Source organism: Taeniopygia guttata, chromosome 1A (assembly GCF_048771995.1).
Source record: "Taeniopygia guttata chromosome 1A, bTaeGut7.mat, whole genome shotgun sequence".
NCBI lineage: Eukaryota > Metazoa > Chordata > Aves > Passeriformes > Estrildidae > Taeniopygia > Taeniopygia guttata.
In genome coordinates this window covers 70,212,576-70,233,521 of record NC_133025.1, presented here as the reverse complement: position 1 = coordinate 70,233,521, position 20,946 = coordinate 70,212,576, and the positions used below count along the sequence as shown (strand labels likewise).

The window sequence follows — 20,946 nt, the reverse complement described above, 5'->3', positions numbered from 1 at the left end:
TAAGTTTTTATAATGTTTCCATTTTCAACATGCAACTTGCCTGGGGAGGTATTTCTTTATCAGATAAAAAAAAACCTAAAAATAGAAATATTGTTAAAAAGAAAGATTTTACGAAAAGAAAATTACACATGCTTTTCTCTCTGCATTTAAGACGCTATAAATTAAATTCCTACCAAATAATTTCTTGGTCTGAAAGCAAAATGCACGCTTATGAAATAATCAGCATTCCAAGGAGAAACACAAGAAAAATTATTGTGACCCCTACAAGAGTCACATTTGACTGCATTTGACCTGAGGCTGCAGAGAAGGCTTCCAAAATAGAATGATAAAACTAAGATTATGGGTGTGTAGTTTGAATAGAAGTGTGTAATATCACATGGTAGAAAACTTAGAGTTTAAAGTTTTAGAATACAGTAATTCATATAAAGCAAGACAGAGGTTTTAGGGCAGAGGCTAGTCCTTCTTCTTTACCTTCTTCTCCATGGGTTTGGGTGGTACAGTGTAATTAGATAAAAAAGTCCGCATTGTGGGCCACAGGTGGTTGGTTATTAGGTTAAAAGTAAAAATAATTTGCGTCATTTCTTAATTAGAGATTAAAAGGCCTTGTAGAGAGAGAGATATAGCTCCATGTTTTTAGTTTTTAGTGTGTTAAAGTAAAGTGCTGTAGAACTCACGGCTTGTGAGACTAACATAGATAAGAACTAATAAACACCTCAGTCCAAACAAGAAATACCATCTCGAGCTTTTAATCCCAACCATGGCAAAAAGAAGTTAAGACTCAGCACAGTGGTGTCCTGTGTGAACAGCACAATTATCTGCGGGGAGGAGAGGAATTACCAAGTTTCTGTATGTGCCAGTCTTTATATATTACCAGTTTTTATATATGCCTTATCCACACAAAGGGTCTCTTCTCTGGAGTATTTCTGGAGTACCCAAATCACTTTCCATAAGGAGACCCATTTACAAGCCAAATGACATTTTGGTATGTGAACAAAGCAAGGCTGTGAGAAATGTTGCAGAGATAAGGAAAAACCAGGACAGAATGGAGGTCATACTGCTCACATAAGTTTTAAAATCATAACATTATCAGCTATAATAAGCCTATAAAAATAATTTTAAGGCTTAAAAGGCATTATTACGACAGTATGAGGTAACCAGAGGCATCAGAGCAGCAGGAAATATTTTAAGAGGAAAAAATCATTGCCTGTGGAGCTCTGAAGGCTAGATACTGGCTGCTCTTACTAAAACGTGATATTTGGAATTCATTCTAGACACTACCAGGTGAATGGGAAAAACTCCTGTGGTTATTTTGGGTAATAAAATAAAAACCAGATTTTTCTAAAAGCGAGGGAGGGTTATTTTATACAAACTTTGCCACTGCCAAGTATAAACACTGATGTGGTCTACAGGCTTCTGAAGTGTCTCCCATCCAGAAACCTGCCAAGCTGCAAATCTCAGGCAGGAAGACCTCTTTCTTTCAGTGCAAACACAAAATTATATCAACAGTGGAAAAGCTCACCTCCAGTTCATTCAGGCGCTGAATTCGTGGAGTGAAACGAAAACTTTGTACTTCACATGCAAATGGAGGCTGCCAGTCCTAAACAGAGACAGAAAGACATTTTACTGCTTCCAGAAACTTCTCTGAAAAATGCACAAAACCAAACACCCTAATAATGCCTGAGTAAACAAGCTTCCGATAGTAAATTAGTTTCTCGGAACAACTGGTGATATCATTTTCCAATTTTAAGATATTTTTCTGCTTATACAACAGTGTTCCTCCCACCACATTTTAGTTTGAAGAAAGATCCTCACAGATCCAAAAATGTCAAAGAAAGTAAGGTTCAAAGCATCTCAGTATGCATTACCTCATGCTAAGCTTAAACATGAAATACACTCTGTAGATGGTTGGTTATTTATTTACTTTAAACAAAGAATCCATATATCACTCACACTGAAAAATCCTCAGTGTCAACAGCAACAAAGGCTAAACCAGGCACATCATAACATATCTAAAGGTTTTCTGCTTGTCTACAGTCATTTCAATAAAGACAAGACCACAAGTCGGGAGCCCAATTCTTTAACAGAAATAATGGAGCCATAAATAATGACTTTCTCAGCACCATCGGGGTCTGTGCAACTACAAGTGCCTCCCAGTCCCATCTCTCAAAACCGTGTTACAACATCAAAACAAGAAATTCAGCTTTTTAGCACTTTTTACCAAAGCTTCAGTTACAGCAGATCATCTACCTGGCAGTGGCTACATCAGAAGAGGGACACACCAATGCAGGTGGACAAGCCACACAATCTGCTGCAGCATGTAAAGGCCTTGAGCACAGCCTTAAATATTTACAACTTCTAATAATAGAAAATAGCAATTAATCAGTCAGAGTAGTATGAAATGTCTGATTTAGCAATTATTGCAGGCTACAAATCAACCCAACATGTGAAACCTTGCAAGGCAAGCAGCTCAGCAGTCTCAGAGAAACACAAATGCATCCAACAGCCAGAGAAGTTCCAGTTATCCTCAATGAACAGGATCTGGATCTGTTCCTTGTGGGCTCTCAAACTGAGCTACACAGCTTATTTTAGAAAGGGCAGCCCCTTGGAGGTCAAGTTTTCACCGTGTCATTAAACTAACTAAACACATTCCAGGAACCAAAACAGGTCAGGAGAGAACCAGGAAATCCAATCAGCAACCCCCATATCTACACTGTTCTCAGTTACACACTTTCTTTTCAGGTTTTTACCTCTCTCACTGTTTTCAAGTCTCTTATCAACAGCTGCATTTGAAGTGTGTTTGTACTCTAATAACTCCCTGATGTAAGTGCCTTTTGCCAAGCTGCCTGAAGCTCTCCCTGCGATGACCTGCCCTGCCCGGCCATTAGGCAGGTGACTGTAAGTAACTGCCAAGCCATCGGAGAGATTAAGCTGCTGCCTCCCGAACAGTTGTGAACAAACGCAAACGCCCGATTTCACCTACAAAGCCTTCCCAGCTTTCACAAGTCGACTGCTGGCGTTTTGGAAACAAAAATAGCACGAAGTCCCCGGCACGGCCACGCACTATTCGCTTCTCAGCTGCTCCAAAGCAGCCTCTACAAAGCCCCGCTCGGAGGTCAAAGATTCTACAGGTTCCTCGGCGTCCCTGGCACGGAAACCGCGGCCTAAGGAAAGCGACACACGAAACCCCGAGCGTGTGCGGAGAGGGGGGGACTGGCCTGCCCAGCTCCTCACGTCCTCCGCCCGGCCACCGAGGGCCCGGCCGCTCTCGGGCCACCCGGGGGGGACCCGGCAGGCGCAGCAGCCAAGGCGGGCGGTACCTTGGGGGGCCGGATCTTGCAGATGCCAGTTTTCTCGGCCAGGCCGCGGATGCGGCCTATGAAGCCGAGCGGGTCGCTGAACTCCTCCCAGCTGGGCTCGAATACGGGGCACTCGGGCGGCGGCACGAACTCGGCCGCATAGCGCGACCCGCCGCCCCCCGCCATGGCCGCAGGGGGAGGGGGGCGCCGCCGCCGCCGGGAGCGCAGGGCGGAGGGGGATGGCCGGGGGGCTCAGGGGCTGGGACGGGGACCGAGGCGCATCCCCTGGCGGCGCTGCCGGGCGGGGCAGCGGGATGTGCTGCCGAGAGCTGCTGCCGCTGTCCCGGCCGGGACCACTGCCCCCGCCCGAGCCCCGCTCCTCGCCTCCCGGCTCGCCGGAAGTGACGCGCTTTCTAAGCCCTCCCCGGAAGTTTTCACACGTTGCCTTCCGATCCAAAAAGTAGTTCCACCGCAGCGCTTCCTCTGGCGAGGTGACTTCCGCGCCTTCAGCTCCCGGGGAAGCCTCCGCGACAGAGCTCAGCGCGAATCCGCCCCGCCCGCCGCCCCTCAGGGCACTGCGCCGCGACAGGAGGGACCGGGGAGGGCGGGGCCACCCCACTTCCGCCGCGGAGGAATGTGGTACGAAGTGCGAGCCATTCTCTTCCGGTTCCGCGGGGCCGCGTCGCCCATTGTCTGTACCGGACGTCAGGAGCGCCGCTGGAGGCTCCGCCCCCTCCCGGGCCACGCCCCTCCCGGGCCCCGCCCCCCGCTCGCCCTCAGCAGCGGCGGTGACTGAGGGCAGTGTCGGAACGGGGAAAACAGCACGAGTGTCACAGAATCCGACTGCCTGCCCTGCACAGCACATCCCCAAGAGTCACACCGTGTGCCCCGGAGCGGTGTCCAAACGCTCCTTCAGCTCTGGCAGGTTGGTGCTGTGCCCACTGCCCTGGGGAGCTGTTCCAGTGCCCAGCCACCCCCTTTTCCTTTTCCTGATACCCAACCTAAACCTGCCCTGGCACAGCTCCAGGCTATTCCCTCAGCTCCTGTCAATGAGAGATCTGTATCTTTTACCTCTCCATTGCAACACAGTCTTCCAAAGTAAATTGTATGTCTTTTTGTGTTTAACCAGAACTGTGCCTTCGGTATCTACCAAATGCCACATTTCACTCTGTTCTTAGTGATTATTCAAACCTCCGTGCTGGTGTACTATTTCAGCCTCAGAAAAAGTTAGGCTTTACAAGTTCTGCTGCATGCAGATCAAAATATTTATCTGTGTCGTTTCCCTGCCAGATTAAAGAGGTGTCAACCACATTTTACATGTGGGAAACACACGTCCTGTGGATATTCTCAGTTCAGTCAGAGAGAAAAAGAGAAAAATTTCTGCCAGGCTAAGCCAAGAGGAATGTAAGCAATCTATTATCTTGCTTTCTGTTCATATTGTTTATAGATATGTTCTACCACACTGACCTAAGTCCAGTGTACCAATCAGGTGAAATGTTTTCACTTTAAGACCAATGAAATTAATGTTCATGATCTTCTCTATAAAAGGGAGAAATGCTTTTGAATAAACGCTCAGTTTGCCTTGTGAACTCGTATGAGTCATTTTGCCCATCCCTGGCTCAACAGTGTCAACATCCAATGCAAATGGCTAATTTTAACAGAAGTTACAGGTAAGATCAATGTGATCTTATAAAACATTGAGCAAATTGAGGTTACTGTGTTGTTGCTAAGTTTTCCTGTATTTCATAGGGGGATTCTGACATGGATGCTTGATAATTTTATGTAGGACTATATAAGCATGTAGGATGCAGATGTTTCCTTACTAGTATCTAGAAATTATATATTTCTACAAGCTCCTTCCACTTTTTTTTTTTCTTTTATTATTTGGTTCTGTCTCTCTTCTGATGAGCTGTTCCAGATTCTTTTGAGGAAATACATGTGTCTTGTATTCCCAACAACAGAGTCACCATGTACCCGATTTCTAAGATAAGCCATGATTTAGCCAGGAATACCAGAAGGAAAAATCTCCATGCTGAAAAGTGTTGTTTTGAGATCCAGTCTTTTGCTGGTTTCCCTGTAGATTCTTCAAGGATTGTTGTGGTTTTGTGTTAATACATTTAGGCTGGTGGAGGTCTCTGGGAGGTAATGCTGGGAATGTTGCAGGTTTTCTTAACAGCAAAACTTAAATATCCTATATAACCAGAGGGGACATTTTTCTCATCAGTTCTGCAAGAGATCCTTTAAAAGAGAATTTTAAGCTTTTCTCTATTACCTGCTCTGGTTTTGGGGCTGTTGGCCTTTAAAACACCTGTCCACATGTCAGTTTTTATTCTTCTTGGTTATCTGGGGTTAGTTATCATTTGCATGAGAGAAGACTTCAGATCCTTATACGATGTATGCAGCTGCTCTATGAGAGTGGGGAAAGCCCCAGGGAATCATAAATATCCTGAGCTGGAAGGGACCAACCAACAAGGATCATCAGGACCAGGCCCTAACAGCAGCCTATCTTCTGGACTTTGCCAACAGAATTTATCTACCCTGCTACTTTCTCTGTTTCATGAGAAAATTGATTTGAAGAAGAATCACAGAGTCACAGAATGTTCTGAGCTGGAAGGGATCCACAAGTATCATCAAGTCCAACTCCTGGCCCTGCACAGGACACTCCAAGAGTCACACCATGTGCCTGAGAGCGTTGTCTAAATGCTTCTTGAGCTCTGGCAGGCTGGTGCTGTGCCCACTGCCCTGGGGAGCTGTTCCAGTGCCCAGCCACCCCCTGGGGGAAAAACCTTTTTGTAATATCCAACCTAAACCTGCCCTGGCACAGCTCCAGGCCATTCCTTTGGCTCCTGTCAATGGTCACCAAAAAGAGATAAATGCCTGTCCCTCCTCTTCCCCTCACAAGGAAGCTGCAAATGTGGTGAGGAAGAACCTTGTGGTTTCTTAAATAAGCTTTTTTTTCCCTTGTCATACAGAAAGTCCATGTCTTTTAAAGAAAGTTATTGTAAAATGCAAGTGAAGCCAGTGGGAAGAAACGATGATGTCCCACTCTAGTTCAGAAGGCTGAATGATTTCTTTATTATAACTATGCTATAATACATTAATATACTATATAAAGTAAAACTACAAACCTACTTGTTCTAACTACCATATCTAATTCACAACTCGTGACCCTGTTCTTGAGAGTTCAGCCACAGGTGGGTTGGATTGGCCATCAGGCTCAAACAATCCTCACCAGAATCCAATCAAGCAATCACCCCGGGTAAACAATTCTCCAAGCACATTCCACATGGGAAAAACAAGGAGCAGAAATAGAAATTGTTTTCTCTTTCTTCCCTCTGTGCACCTTTATGAAAAATCCTGAGGGAGAAGAATGTCCCTGTGATACAAAGTCTTAAGGAAAAAAGAACCCTAGCTTATTGCTGAGTAAATTGTTTTTTTCTCCAGCACATTTAATAAATTAGGAAATCATTTGGTGCATAAACGGCAACACTACTACTAAGTAGTAGTGTTAAGAGGAGGATGAGGAGGCTAAAAGGCACAGGGATGACCTAAAGAACACATTCAATTCAGTCAGAATTTGTGCCAGTAACTTCTTGTGGCTGCTTTCGGATGACAGGTCATTTTTAAAGGAAAAGGGGCGTTTTGCCGGTGCGGATAAAGGCTGCTGTTATTTTGCCCGGCTCCATAAGCACGGGCCCCATACGCACGGGCCCCATAAGCACGGGCCCCATACGCACCGGCCCCATACGCACGGGCCCCATAAGCACGGGCCCCATAAGCACGGGCCCCATAAGCACGGGCCCCATACGCACGGGCCCCATACGCACGGGCCCCATAAGCTCGGGCCCCATAAGCACGGGCCCCATACGCACGGGCCCCATAAGCACCGGCCCCATAAGCACAGGCCCCGCGCTCTGCACCCGACCCTGTGCCCACTCCAGAACTACAACTCCCAGACGCACCAGCGCGGAGCCGCTAACGTCCGCGTCGCGAGCGCTGATTGGTGCAGACTACCGGCGGCGCATGAAAGCCTGTCTGTGATTGGAGGAGGCCGCGGCGGGCCGGTGTGGCGGTTGCTCGGCCGTTGGGGCCGTGCGGAGGCGTTGGCGGGACCCCCATCCCCGGAGCTCTATCCCGGGGCTCCTCCATCGGGGCTCCCGCCGGGCACCCCCCTTCGCCCGCCCACCGGGGTGCCCGAAGCCGCTGTCCCCCACCCACAAAAGGCCCGGCTCTCCGCAGGGGCACGATGAGCGCAGCGGACCGCGGTGCGGGAAGCCCGCGCTGCACAAGGTAGTGAGTGTGGGGCTGCTGCTGCCGCCGGGACAGGCGGCCCCCGGAGCCCTTTCCTTCCTTCCTGGTGCTAGCCTGGCTGGCCTTAGGGCATCTTTGGGTCTGCCCTGTGCCTGCTGTGAGTCCTTCTTCCATCTTTCAGTGTGCTGCTCTTCAGCAGTAAAGCGTGCACCTTGTGCCTGGGTTGCCTCTTTCTTTCTAGTGTTATTTCTCTAAGTGTACTGTTTAAGGAGTTTCTGGTCCTACAGCAAGTTCTTGCATGCAATACTTATACTTTTGCGTATCTAATGCTTTCCTACAGTGCCCAGAGTTTTCATGGATGTGCACTGGGGTTCTGATCCAAGCAGCTTTGGTGAGTGGCTCCATAAAGGTCGCCATTGCCTCAGTGTCACCTACCAAATCACTTTTTCATCAAAAGTCCTGATTCTCCACGACCAGATTCTGAACTGTGTTTTCACTAAGCAGCTCTGTAGTCAAGAGGCTTCTTAGCTTCTGTTATTCATAGTATCATTTACAAAAAAAAAAAAGTTTGTCATAGCAACATAAATAATGGCAAGAGTCCTTTCTAAGGTGTTTTTTTTTTTACTCTGCAGCTCTATTTGCAAATTTGCTGCTTATTTGAACAGATTAAATGTTTGAATGTGCTAAATATTGTTTTGAGGAAAAATACAGTATGTATTTATAAATGTTCTTGATTTGATTTATATAACATTGACTTGCTTTCCATGTAGCACTTCAACATAAGATTCAAGAACTTGGCAGCTTCTATTTCACTGTTAAGGGTGGACAAGCTATGTGGAGAAGAACATCAAGTACGCCAGAAAGGAAAGCACATAGATTCCTAGACCTACACCTTAAATTATAATGGCTGGTGCATTAGCCAGCCTGAATTATCATCGTCATTCAACAGAAAGTGTTTTTTTGTTTGGGTGTCCAATTGGGACTGTCACAGATTATGTTTTCCAGTTTATTTAACAGTGGCTGTGGCTTCTAATTTAACAGCAATGGACTTTTTGTCCCCTGAATTCTCTCCTTCTATTCTTTTTCTCCTCTATTCGTAGTCATCCTCCCCATATAATGTATGAGACTTTGCTTCCATAACATCTTTTTTTATCTTTTCCATCAGTTGGGCCCTCCTCCACATTACAATACACCTGCATGCTGCTCTTTGTCAAAGGTCTTGGTTCTCCTAAATGCTGTGATCTCTTGTTAACACCTAAAGAACAGTCAAGCTAATCTGTGTTTTAAACTGAATCTGTGTAAAAGTTTAAAATCTTTTTAGCTACTTCAGAAGGTGTTTTAATTTTCCTGTCTGAGGCTTACATGTAAACAGAGACTCTTTCTGTCTAGGATGCCAACCCCCCGTGCCTCTTCCAGATCTGCTGAATCCCGGTCTCCAAGTCAGGAGGACTTTTCTCCTCTCCCGTCAGTCAGCGAGCGCTTTGCCCACCTGAACCCCTCTCATGATCTCCTGGAATATTATCGCAAGAAGATTGCTGACTTTGATGAGGACCATGAGGAATTGCTAAAAAGGCTGGAGAAATACAAGCAAACCTATGATGAGCAGGTTAGAAAATGAGTTTTTGAGCAATGATGGGCTACATTCACAAGCTTAAATATTTTTATTCAGTTGAAAACTTAGCACAGAAGTCTTGGGATTTACCAGCAACATGGGGTAGAGCTAGGAAGAAATAAGTAGATTTTGGTGGTTGGTTTTAAAATCTAGCTGTCTGTCCTCTGTCAAATCAAAGAGAAACATGCCTGTAAAATGTCCTTCAAAAGTCATTATGGCTTGGTTATATCTTCACAGTGGGAATTTTGCCTTTTTTTTAATATTAAAATCTGACTTTAGGTGCTCATTCCCCATGTTGTCCAGCTTCTTTCCCTTGCTTCTTGTATTGAAAGAATGTTCTTTTGTCCGAACTTAATAGGCTTTGACTTATGGATATAATTCGTATTTACTGCAGTGCAATTCATAAGCTATTAAGCAGAAATCTAAAAATTTGCCTTTTAAGAGGAAGAAATCTTAAAGAATATCTTGCAGATAGTCTTTAAGTGCAGTGCCCTGATATGGGTTATAGCATGTATCCGGCTAGCAGTCATTTTTGTAGTTGTGGATGTTCTTTGGGAATAAAACAGTCAATTCTGAGGTGATTGAGGTGCCTCTTCAAGCACTGGCCATGCTTGAAGCTGCCTGGAAGTCCTTGGGGAAGTATGTACTGTACATCTTACTGTCATGTGGGAAAAAGAGGGGCAGGTTGCAAAATAATGCTCTTTTTTTTTCATACAGGAGTGGTTGGTAGCTTCCTATACCAGTTAGGAAAAATAAAACAGTAACTAGCTGGATTTCTTGCTGCTAAACCATACAGATATTTTAACGTGTGTTCTTTGGTGATTTATTTCAAAAGCAAATGCTGCTAGAGGCTTTCCTAGGTTTTTGTTGATGTCAGACTCCCCATACCTGCTCTGATCACCAGTGTGGAAATGCAGCCACTGGAAACTGGAGACCCAAGCTGAGGCCTTATTTCACTGTTGTGTAGTGACAGTGATTCTCAGGGCTCTGAACTCCCAGCTGAAACATTTTTAAATCATTTTTCCAATACTGCCCTTATTTGGCCAAATATTATAGGAGAATAAAATAATTCTTGAGCTGGCTCTTCTATGCCGGTTCCAGACTTGGAGCACAAGCAGTTTGAAGTTTGTAAGTGTTGTCCAGCGCTCTGTTTCATTTCAAGTATTTTATTCTCTCCACTCAGCACCAGTTGCAGTGGGAAGTCTTCAGCTTGGAAGAGGAGATTGTAGAGCTGCAGAAGGCTTTGAGTGACATGCAGGTGTACCTGTTCCAGGAGAAGGAGCAAGTCCTTCGCCTGTGCTCGGAGAACGACCGTCTGAAACTCAGGTGGGCTGTCTTGCGTGGGGGCTGAGGCACTGCCAGCAGCAATTCTCAGCCTGACCTGGAGTCCTCAGAGCAGCAATTATTCCACACTTCCTATCAAACCATACCAGTGAAGGTGCAGTGCAATCTGTTGGGCTGCTAAATGTTTCCACTTCTTATTCCTCCTATTCTGGTAGTAGAAGGAAGAACAGAGATTTGAATTGTGTGTTAGCAGTTTGAATGTGAAGTTTTGATTGAAGTTGTCTTTTGTCACTCAAGGCAACTCACTCACTTTTGTCAAAAGGCATCTTTTGTCACTCACCTCTGTCTGCTGGACAGGGGAGAGAAAATACAAGAAAAGATTAATGGGTCAAGACAAGGACAGAGAGATCATTCACCAATTACCATCACAGGCAAACAGTCTTGACTGGGGTAAATTATTAACAATTAAATGATCAGAGGGCTGGAGCCTCTGTCTTACAAAGACAGGCTGAGAGAGTAGAGGCTGTTCAGCCTCAAGAAGAGAGGGCTCCAGGGAGCCCTAATAGCAGCCTTCTAGCACTTGGAGGGCCTACAAGAGAGCTGGAGAGGGACTACTACAGGAGCATGTAGTGACAGGATGAGGGGGAGGGCTTTAACTGAAAGAGGGTGGGTTTAGATTTGTTGTTGGCAGGAAATTCGTCACTATGAGGATGGTGGGCCACTGGAACAGGTTGCTGAGAGAAGCTGTGGATGTCCCATCCCTGGGAATGTTCAAGGCTAGGTTGGATGGGTCTCTGAGAAACCTGGTCTAATGGAAGGTTCCCTGCCTTTGGCAAGGGGCTTGAAACTACATGCATGATCTCTCAGGTCCCTTCCAACCCAAACCATTCTATGAAATCAGTGTAGGATAATGAGAAATAAACCTAGATCTTAAAATGTCTTTCCCCCACACCTCTCTTCTCCCAGCTCAACTTCACTCATGAATTTTCTACCTCCTCCTCCTCCTGAGGAGCACAGAGTGGGAGGGAATGGAGATTATGGTTAATTCAGTACATATTGTCTCTGTTACTTCTTCCTCACTCTTTCTGTGCTCCAGCATGAATTTTTCCATTCAAGATTTAAGAACTTAAGTCAAAGCACGTGTTGGTGTGCTTTGACACTTCTCAGAAGTGTGATAAAAAGTCTGATACAGCCCTTAATATAGTTTGCTTTAAAAACAATGGACACTTACATTCTGAAGGAATTTTAGATAGTTCATAACTCTTAATGCAAATTCTATTCGCCATCTGCTATTGTATCAACTTACATAGTATTGTATGCTTGAAAAGAGAAATGCTCTCCAATCTCAGCAAAATCGGTGCTGTTCTTGTATTGGCAACATCAGGAATGTGTTTGGGAGCTTGTTTTTAAAGCAGTATTCTCAATAACTGGTTGGAAAACTTGCAGGCATCAACAGGTAAAGTAAAAGGACAGTGTGTCACAATGTCATGATGTATTTTAAAGAAAAATCTGCTGACCACTTCCTTTGTATTCCAGGGAATTGGAGGACAGGAAAAAAATCCAGCAACTCCTGGCTATACTGGGAGTAGATGAAGGAGAAGTTACATATTTTCTTAGGGAGCCTCCACATAAGGCAAGTTCTATTTTTCTGTAGATCTCCTCCTTGGATTTTAACATGAGCATCTGTACCCCAGAGTTTGACCACAGACCAGATCTGTAACACAAGTCAAAGGTTGCTAAATGAGCCCAAAGCTCATAGGGAATTGTTTCCATCTACCCCTGAATGCAGGAGGAGTCTGTAGCAACAAGTTTTAGTATAAATGCTGTAGTATAAATGTAAGTAAGAACAAGCACACTGAAGGTAGGTGTGCATCAGCCTTAGCATCAGCCTCCTTCTGCCTTCGAAACATACCTCCAGCTCAGCTTCTGAAATGTCAGATAGGAGTCTGAAGTAATCTGGCAAATGGTTGTCAAGAAGATGGCAAGAGCACCACAAAGAGGAAAAAAAGTGTAGAAAATGACCAGGCACAGTGTTTGAAGCTCAGCTATCTCAGAATGTCTCTGAGCTTCAGTAAAGAAGAATGTGTCAAGGTTGCTGCAGCAGTTTCCTGGGCTGAAGTTTGCTGAAGAACCACCCACTCTAGACAACATTGTGTTGCATATTTCAGAAGTGATGTTGAATTATTTAAATGTCAGTACATATGATGTGCAATGTAGTTGAACCTAATCAGGAAAGTCATGAGTGATTTGGATATATAGAGACTATTACAGGAATAGTTGCTCTGCACTGCTCAGGCTCTTCAAAGATCTTGCAAAAGCTTTAAAATTCCTGGTTTAGGGTAGCTCTAAAATTGAGCCTATTATGTAATATCAACCTAAAGATAAGCATTGGGGTTATAACCTGCTCTTTCATGGCCTCCTTTTTTTTTAGGTGGGTTTCATTTCAACAGTTGAGTTTCAGTATTTTTATCACTTAATTTTTATCTCAGGCTTGTTCAATATCTTGAGTGAATGTGCTGATAAATGAAGCTTCGTGTTTCTCTGTCTTGCTGAGACAAGAAGGACTATAAGAGAAGGAAATTATATCGTCTTCACCTTCCTCTTCTCTCTGTCTCCAAAATGCTCTTTTTCCTTCTGAGGGTGCAGATTTTCATCCTAATGAAGCCATCAAAGGCAGAATTACTTCCCACTTTTTCTGGTGAAAAATATAGAGGCAGTAATGGCAAAACTCATCTATGATAAAGGAAACTTTTCAACATGGGCATTACACTTGTGAATATCTTCCTTGTCTTGGGTAGAAGTAAGGTAATGCTGTTCTTTTGAATATCTTGTTTTAACTTTTTAAGCTTTGTTCTTGACCATTGCACCTTTGGGGAAGTAGATGCTCAGTGCAGATGTCTTGTTTCTGTAGGTTACTGTTCTGCAAAGGCCAGCACAGACTCGGGAACAAGATGGTGCTTCCAGCACAGGTACCACACCAGCTCTTGCTTTTTTTTTGTGTGTCTGTCTGCTGTATGCCAGAATAATTCCTGTCTGTGAATGCTTTGGTAAATCCCCTCTAAGTACCCTAAATGTGTCTGTACATATCCGTGCAGTACCCTTGGCTTCCCTTCAACATCCTTTAAAATAGCCTTAGCTGGCTCTCATGTCCCTGATGTGCTCAGCTGAGGAGGAGGCTGTAAGACCATCATGTGCCTGTTCTGGAACTGTGCAAGTACCAACTGGCCAGGCATCTTTGCCACAGCCACTCCAAGCTGTCAGGTTCTGCTTGACTTTTGTGCTGACAGTAGTGTGGGTCCATATGCTTACATACTAATTTTCTCTTTTAAAATAATTGTTTCATCAAACTGACTGAAATTAGCCAACAAGCTCAAAACTCATTCAAGCCTTGATGCTTGTGCAGCTTTGACATCTGACTATTCATCATTTATTTTAAGAAAACCTGTCAAGTTTTCTTTCTATATATGCCAACAAAACTAGGAGGATGCCTAAATACTGCAATATGATAGGATAAAGATATGTGATCACCCGAAGTTCTAGAATTCTTTTCTTTCAGCTAACCCTCCTTAGAAGTCCTTGTGACTGTAGTACTGGAAGTCTTTCTGCTGTTCCTGTAGGCCCACCAGAACACAAATATGTCACGCTTGGAAAGGTATTGCAAGTACATTGGAAAACCCTTTCCTGCTTCAGTTAAATTTCTTCAATAGGTACAGAGAAGAGCACTTCAAAACCAACAGCAAAAGTAGAGAAATCAAGAAGTTCTGAGAGATATCAAAAAGATAATGACGCACTTCTACTACAGGTAAAAACATTTGCTAACTGATGGACATAATTGCTGGCTTCCAGAAAATTATGATAAAAAATATTCTGTCTGCTTAAGATAAGATGTAGATGTACTGGTTGTATAAATCCCTGTATCTTACTATGGAGTCACACTTTGTCAGTTTACTTAGCTGTTTCTTTCCTGTGAATGTAAATTTAAGAACTGATTCTGGAAGCTTTATGTAAGCAGATGTTCCAGTAATGTCAACTGAAATAAGTTGTCCTGAAGTACAGAATGTGTAATTGATGTTATCTTCCATAATTTGATAGCATATATGAATTTACATGAAACTCACTGAAGATGTGTGCAGGGTTGGGTGTTTTGTGAAAGTTTGACAAAAGCAATGTGTTTGAGACAGTGTTAGGCAGCCCCATAAGGTGCACTGATACAATGAAGAGTTCTCTTTTCTAGACTTACATAGAAGTTTAGGTACAGGTAGCATGACAGAATGAAAGATAAAATGTGCAGAACCATGAATCAGGGAAGATGCCAGAAGCTGTATGCAAAGTATGAGGAAGGATGAATCAAGCAAATAATGGATGAACCTGTACAGCAGATACTGAAGGTGGTGGTTGTTTTTATTAATATTATTTGTTCAAGCAAAGGTACAGAAGTGTCTCTGCATATTCCACAGGATTTGTTAGATGTGTGCAATTTAAATCTTAACACTATAAAAATATTAACAATATAGTAAGACCAACCTTATAGTAATCTCTTGCCTACGGCGTGATTTTTTTTAATGCTTTAGTTATTTGAAATACTTAGCATTTAAACAAAAATAAAAGATTGAGAAATTAGAACTGCTAAAGGGGTTGTGAAGTACAGTTTTTGATCTCAATCGTGGAATTTAACAGGAGCAGAGCTGGTGTGAGGTCTTGTTCTGTATTATCCAGGTGAAGGCCCTGCAAGCTCAGATAGAAGAACAGACACGATTAACCAAGGAACAGGTTGAGGCACTACTCGAGGACAGGCGGATTCAGATGGAGGAAGCTGAGGCCCGACATCAGAAAGACCAGGACAAGATAAAAGCTATAACAGAAAAGTGAGTGTGAGAGACCATGATGTAGTCATGAGATGATAAGAGAGGGAGCAATAGAAAAATTATGACTTTCAGTGTGTTGCTTTCTGTAGCAGGCAGAAAAGCAAATTATGCAGCCATCTGGTAGTGTGTGTGGAAGATAAGTGGGATAATCTACTTTTTAAAAATCCTCTCTCACATTGGAAGAAGAGCACTTCTTTCATTAGCTGAGAAGAGTTAAACTCATATTTAGACCACGTGTCTTCTCCTGTGCTTCTTCCAACTTGCAGTGATGACTGATGAAATTAAGGTAGGCACTAGGAAAGACGTTAACTCCACTGGGATACCTTTTTGCAGGCTCCATAAGACCCAAAATCTCTTATATGAGAGTACCCGGGACTTTCTCCAGCTCAAGTTTGATGCCAGAGCCAATGAGAAAGCATGGATGGCAGAGAAGGATAGTCTGTTGAGGAAACTTGGCAAAGATCTGGATCATCTTGCTTTCAGCACAGAGTCAGGACAAAAGAAGCAGAGAGAGCTGAAGAGTATGTTTCAAGGAAATGATGGAACTTCAAAACTCCACAGCAGGGAAATAAAGGTATTTTTTTTTCTTTGGTAGAGTTTTTGGCTAGAAAATTGCAAGCACCTTGGTGTTGGCACAATACACAGTCACTAGCAGCAGTTTCAAAGTAGTACTGGATTGCCTTAAGTTACAATATTGTTGGCATTAATCTAAATTTAAAAAACCCTCCTGCTTCAAAATCAGCATTACCTTCAAATTTCAGGTAAAATATGTAGTTAGGATTTATGGTAGTATGTCACTGTCTGTTTGTTTCATGCCCAGAAAAAATCCTAAATTCTGTAAGCCATGTAATAAGTGGGGCCAACAGTTTTTAACCTGACTGCACAGGGCTCTCTGTTCCTGTAAGTGCTCTGAGCTAATGGTCTTAGAATGCAGTGGCTGGATCTTCTTGATGCTGTCAGGGGAGAATGAGTCCTCTCAATTGATGTCTTCCAGATCTTCTCTAGCAGTTTGAATTTTTCTTCCTCTTCCACTACACTTCCAGTGAGAAGCTGGGAGATCAGAATAAGGAATTGGAAAGTAAACAGGAAATAGGGAATTGTTTCCATCTACCCCTGAATGCAGATGCCTCTGAAATGCAGTACTGAGCAAGCAGCTGTGAAAGAGGAGTTACAGCATTAGTTGAATGTTACTTTTTATGATGAGCAGCCATACAAAATTGCTAACTTAATTAGAATGTTTTGGTAATGGGACTGATGTTAGAGTATTGTCCTCACATACTTAGGAGCTCTAGTTCCAGTTATTAATTTTTATTTTCCTGTCATATTGGCAGTGTTATCACACTTGCTTGTCCAGGGCAGGGGAAGATTTGTAAGCACAGTCTTGAGTTAATTTTTTCTGTTCTCCCTATGTCCTAGTTACTGCAAGACAAGCTAGTGCAGGAAAAAGGCCTGTCACACATGTACAGAGAGCAGTGTATCTCCCTGGAAGGGGAGGTGGCTAGGATCCGTGAGGAGAGGGATGCTGGCAAAGAACTCTTTCAGGTAATTAGTCTGTAATCATCTGCTGGCTGTATGGTGATCTTCCAGCTTTTATTTGGTATAGCCTGCTGAATTTTCATCTCCATAGGAACGCTCAGAAAAGATGGGGAAGCGCCTGAAAATGATGACCCAGCGATGTGAAGCCTTGGAAAAACGTCGTAGTATGGAAGTAGAGGGCTTCAAGAATGACATTAAACAGCTTCAGCAGAAACTGAAAGATGTAGAGAAGAAGATTTATAAGGTAACAGCTAAGCCTTTCTGAGGCAGACTGTTGTAGGCTTGTCCTATAGAGATGTATTCTCAGTATTTAATGTAGTATTCCCCTAGAGTTAAGGAAATAATTCATTTTCCAAATGTGCCTTTAAATATCGGTATCTGACAATACTTGCCTCCTCTGTATTTTACAAAGCAAAAAAGATTTCTCTTTGTTTATCAATTAGGCATCAAGCTTACCAAGAACTGTCCTTGCTATACATTAGCTGTGTATTTTTGTTTCCACTCTCAAAAGTTCTTATGTGATACCTGTAGCTTACTTAGCTGTCTCAAAATTGCAAGGTGGTGGTTTGATTCAGAAATTTTTCCTGCAGAGAAAATTATTGTTTATTTTCTTTGTGAGAGCCATAGTGTTTGGTTCTGTTCCAGTAAGAGCTTGATCATTGTCTTAAGTATTGTGAATACTCTATTACTTTAGTATGTCATTTGTGACTTTGCAAAAATCGCTGCAGAAGTAATGGCTGGAAGTTGAAGCTGTTTTCCCTGTAGTAGCTTCCAGATGTGTAGATGAACATCAGAACAGCTAAGAGGGATATGCACATCCTTGATGTTGCTTGGACTTAAGGATGAGACATTTATCTGTAATATGCTTGAGAGGATGATCTTGGCATAGCTTAGACTCTCATGCAGGAGTCTGGCAATGCTACCGATTCATTCTTTTCCTGTACTTTTGATGCACAGTTCAGTTTATGCACACTAATGCATTTATTTTGATTAAAGCCTTCAATTTGTTTGGGTTTTTATTTATTAATGGCCTGTGGGTTTTTAAACTTTATTCTTAAGGATTAACAGCAGTACATGAAAGGGGGAAAAAGTGTGTGTGATGCCTTTACTGGAGACGTATGTGTTTTATATCTGTGGGTGTACTCTTCATGGTTTTCTCAATTTCTTAACACTGTTAACCACAAGAGGGCAGGGGAGCAAAATACTTTCAAGAAGTCTCCAGCGTGTTCATTCAATCCTCCTTGTCATCACTGGAGGTCGAGATGACTAAAATTTCCTGATTTGCATATTAAAATTTTTGACTGAGAACTACATGATGACACAATACGAAACTATAGTGGGTCAAGAAAATACAGGGATTTTAGAGCAGCTTCCACTGCTGTGCCCTTAAAAGTGGCTGGGCTGGCATGCTTTATCCAGTTGCAGGGTGACAGGAAATATCAGCCCTTGCCAGCTTGCCATCAGGAATTCTGATTATCCAGCAGCCTTTGTTTAGCTCAGTACAGGCACTGCCTGAGTCAAGGCTTTGGACTTGAACTGCTCTTAAATCCTGTGCAGTTCAGAGGGCAGCAGGTCAGCCACAGCAGTTAGAACACCTCTAATTGAAATAGCGAAAGATAAAACATCATCTTATCTCCTGAGGTACTTAGAACTAGATACGAGTTACTTGATAAATACTTCAACTTGCCCCTTTTTGTGTGTCCCTAAATAACACAGGAACTAGAAAGGAGTCAAAAGGCTATGAGTCAACATGGTTATATTCTATTAAGATTTCTTCCTTGCTAGTACTATAATACAACAACATAACGTTATGAAAGCTTTGTTCTTTATTTTTGGTTCTGGAGCACCTCTCTATTGCTGATGTGCATTATCCTAGTGCTCTTAACTTACACATCCTCTTTGCTGGCTACAAAAGGTCTCCTTTAGAGTTGTCTCCCTCATATACTTACCATAATACTCCCTAAATTGTATTCTGTACAGCTTTATTTTTCTTAAACTGTTTTTCTTTTTGTTTTTAGATGGCTTTGAATTTGGGACCAGACCAGGATCTTGCAATTCTACGTGAGGTCCGCCAAGGAAACAATCTAACACGTAAAATTCAAGGAGAACTAAAAGACTTAAAAGCAAAAATCTACACCTTAGAGGATGAGCTACGGCACTGCTGAAGCTGAATTATTAGCTGGCATCCTAATTTTAGGAATAGGACACTGCTAGACTTGAATATGCAAGAACAGCTCTTGCTTGTTTGTTTCCTGGCATTCATCGACAGAAGGTTGAGGAAATCTGCTGTTAATGCCATAAGTGTACATGAGCCATCCCTAATGTACCATATTATATTGCTGTTTGAGCTGAGAAATGGCACCTGATAAAACTGACTTTAAAAGTACATGATGACTGATACATCAGGAGTGTATGTATTACTATATCTTCATATCTGTGGTGGGGAACCCTCCTTAGCCTTTATTTGGAGCATATTATAAATCACATACATGGTTATAATGAAATTATTAATCATAGAATGATCTAGTTGAAGATCTGAATTTTGGCTGACATTTTCCTATGTGAGAAGCAGCTTTTAAAATAGTTTAGATGATTACTGTTTTGGTGCTTAGCACCTCAGGATGTAACTGGACAGTCTCATATTGAAAGTCTGTACTAAAATGTCTTACATTTGACTCCTGGACAGGATAACTATTTTAAAATGCCTCCCATTTGCTTGGTTTTAACCTAATTGGAGCAAACCTAACTAATTTAATATGGTGGGAAAAGATAACCCATTATAGAACTCTTCTGCAAGGATGAGCAACATTTACACAAGTTCTGAATGCTTGGTGGGGAGGGAGGTACTGAAATTCACCTTCTCTTCCCCTTCCTCACAGTTTTTTTAGCATGCACAGGAAGGCCATAATAAAGGGGACCCAGTATCTTCCTTAACCACCATATTACCTGCCCCTGTGGCTCTAAACAAGATCATGGTTATGTGCACAGAAATCATGGTCAGATTTTACTACAGCAGTTGTTGCTACTGAGCTGTAACTGGAGTGGAAGAGCAGCTTCACAGTTGCTAGGTGAGGTCTGTAACTTTAGCTGTATATGGTGATTGTCTTCATACCAGACATCACAATTCTAGAAAATAGATGAAATAATGACAAGGGTTACAACATGACTTCAGCCCAGTTTATAATTGCAGGTATTCATGCTTTTACTGTAGCATCTGAAAATCCTGTCCACCTTGCAGCCTGAGAGCAGATCTGTAGTTGAGAAGGGATTTCAATGCCGCTGTTTCCTACTCTACCTTTTACCTCGTTTCTGAAGTATAGACCATATGGGCTACTAGCACTTCCTTTCCCTTTGAGAAGAACCTAATGTGTGAAAGCAGGCAATTTCTTTTGGGTATGGAAGTGGTTGTGCAGATCCTGATTTAGTGTTTCATAGGTAGATGTGGAAAAGATGGATGTGAAGGTTTGGAGAAGGAAGAATTGCTTTTATAGCATCAACTAAAGCAATGTGGGAGGGGAAATGCCCTTAAGATATCCATACCCACATCAGTTGTCTTAACCTTTTTGTGACAAGCTTGCTGTCCCTTATGGTCCTATACTGTGGCTTTTATTCTGTATGTGTTCTTGAGGGCAATTGATCACAAACTTCAGTGTCCTGACTGTCTGTCCCTGGGTACTCAACTACACTGCAGCTTGCAAGGGGCTGTTTTAAAGGATGTTGCACTGATCAGCTGAGCTGAAAATGCTGAGCTGTTCAGAAACTTGTTGCCAATGTGATGTGGACAGTTAAGGAAGGATATTATGCTATCAATTATTGAGTCTCATTCTTTCCTAGCTGGCTGGTATTTTCATAGAGAAATCAAGCTAATTAAAGTGAGTTTTTATGTGAAATAATATACTACTGGTTTGAAGATATCAATCCTATCACAGGGCGTAAAAGCCTGCTTCTGAAAATTGCTGCATAATGAAGCCTTAGCCACTCATATTCAGCAGGATCAATCTACTTAAATTCAGCAGATGGGAACCTAGTAAAAAGGTCTCTTGAACCTATAGAATCCTGATTATTTTCAAGTCTTCCAGGCTGAAGAATTGCTTGTGAAATT

General features: G+C 42.8%; 2 protein-coding genes across 6 annotated transcripts in view; one reads left to right on the top strand and one right to left on the bottom strand.

Annotated features, from left to right (window-relative positions):
• Positions 1-3,904, bottom strand: part of KDM5A (lysine demethylase 5A) — a 48,720-nt gene extending 44,816 nt beyond the window's left edge. The window contains exons 1-2 of one of the 2 annotated variants that reach the window (XM_030263644.4): positions 3,318-3,904; positions 1,520-1,597 (exon numbers count right to left, since the gene is read on the bottom strand). In XM_030263644.4, coding sequence (XP_030119504.1) covers positions 1,520-1,597; positions 3,318-3,482 — 243 coding nt within the window. In that variant the 5' untranslated portion in view covers positions 3,483-3,904. The remainder of the gene's footprint in view (positions 1-1,519; positions 1,598-3,317) is intronic. The other variant, XM_012569353.5, reaches the window with a different exon arrangement.
• Positions 3,905-7,318: 3,414 nt separating this feature from the next.
• CCDC77 (coiled-coil domain containing 77) lies at positions 7,319-19,230 on the top strand. Of its 4 annotated transcripts, XM_072923911.1 has the most exons (12): positions 7,321-7,586; positions 7,888-7,938; positions 8,937-9,153; positions 10,343-10,485; positions 11,980-12,076; positions 13,355-13,412; positions 14,151-14,245; positions 15,160-15,308; positions 15,642-15,882; positions 16,725-16,850; positions 16,936-17,088; positions 18,863-19,230. In XM_072923911.1, exons 3-12 carry the CDS (start codon positions 8,938-8,940, stop codon positions 19,007-19,009), a joined length of 1,425 nt encoding a protein of 474 aa, XP_072780012.1. In that variant the 5' UTR covers positions 7,321-7,586; positions 7,888-7,938; position 8,937; the 3' UTR covers positions 19,010-19,230. The 4 variants fall into 4 exon arrangements, with proteins under 4 accessions (XP_072780013.1, XP_072780012.1, XP_030119503.4 ...); XM_030263643.4 differs by lacking the exon at positions 7,888-7,938 and having other exon boundaries at positions 8,964-9,153; XM_030263642.4 differs by lacking the exon at positions 7,888-7,938.
• Positions 19,231-20,946: the final 1,716 nt, after the last annotated feature.

What these genes read in the sequence shown, in the direction of transcription:
- CCDC77 (XM_030263642.4), top strand. Translation starts at nt 7,543, where the DNA reads ATGAGCGCAGCGGACCGCGGTGCGGGAAGCCCGCGCTGCACAAG. An exon ending in AACGACCGTCTGAAACTCAG is followed by an intron (nt 10,486 to 11,979) that starts GTGGGCTGTCTT and finishes TTTGTATTCCAG; the next exon opens with GGAATTGGAGGACAGGAAAA. An exon ending in TTAGGGAGCCTCCACATAAG is followed by an intron (nt 12,077 to 13,354) that starts GCAAGTTCTATT and finishes TTGTTTCTGTAG; the next exon opens with GTTACTGTTCTGCAAAGGCC.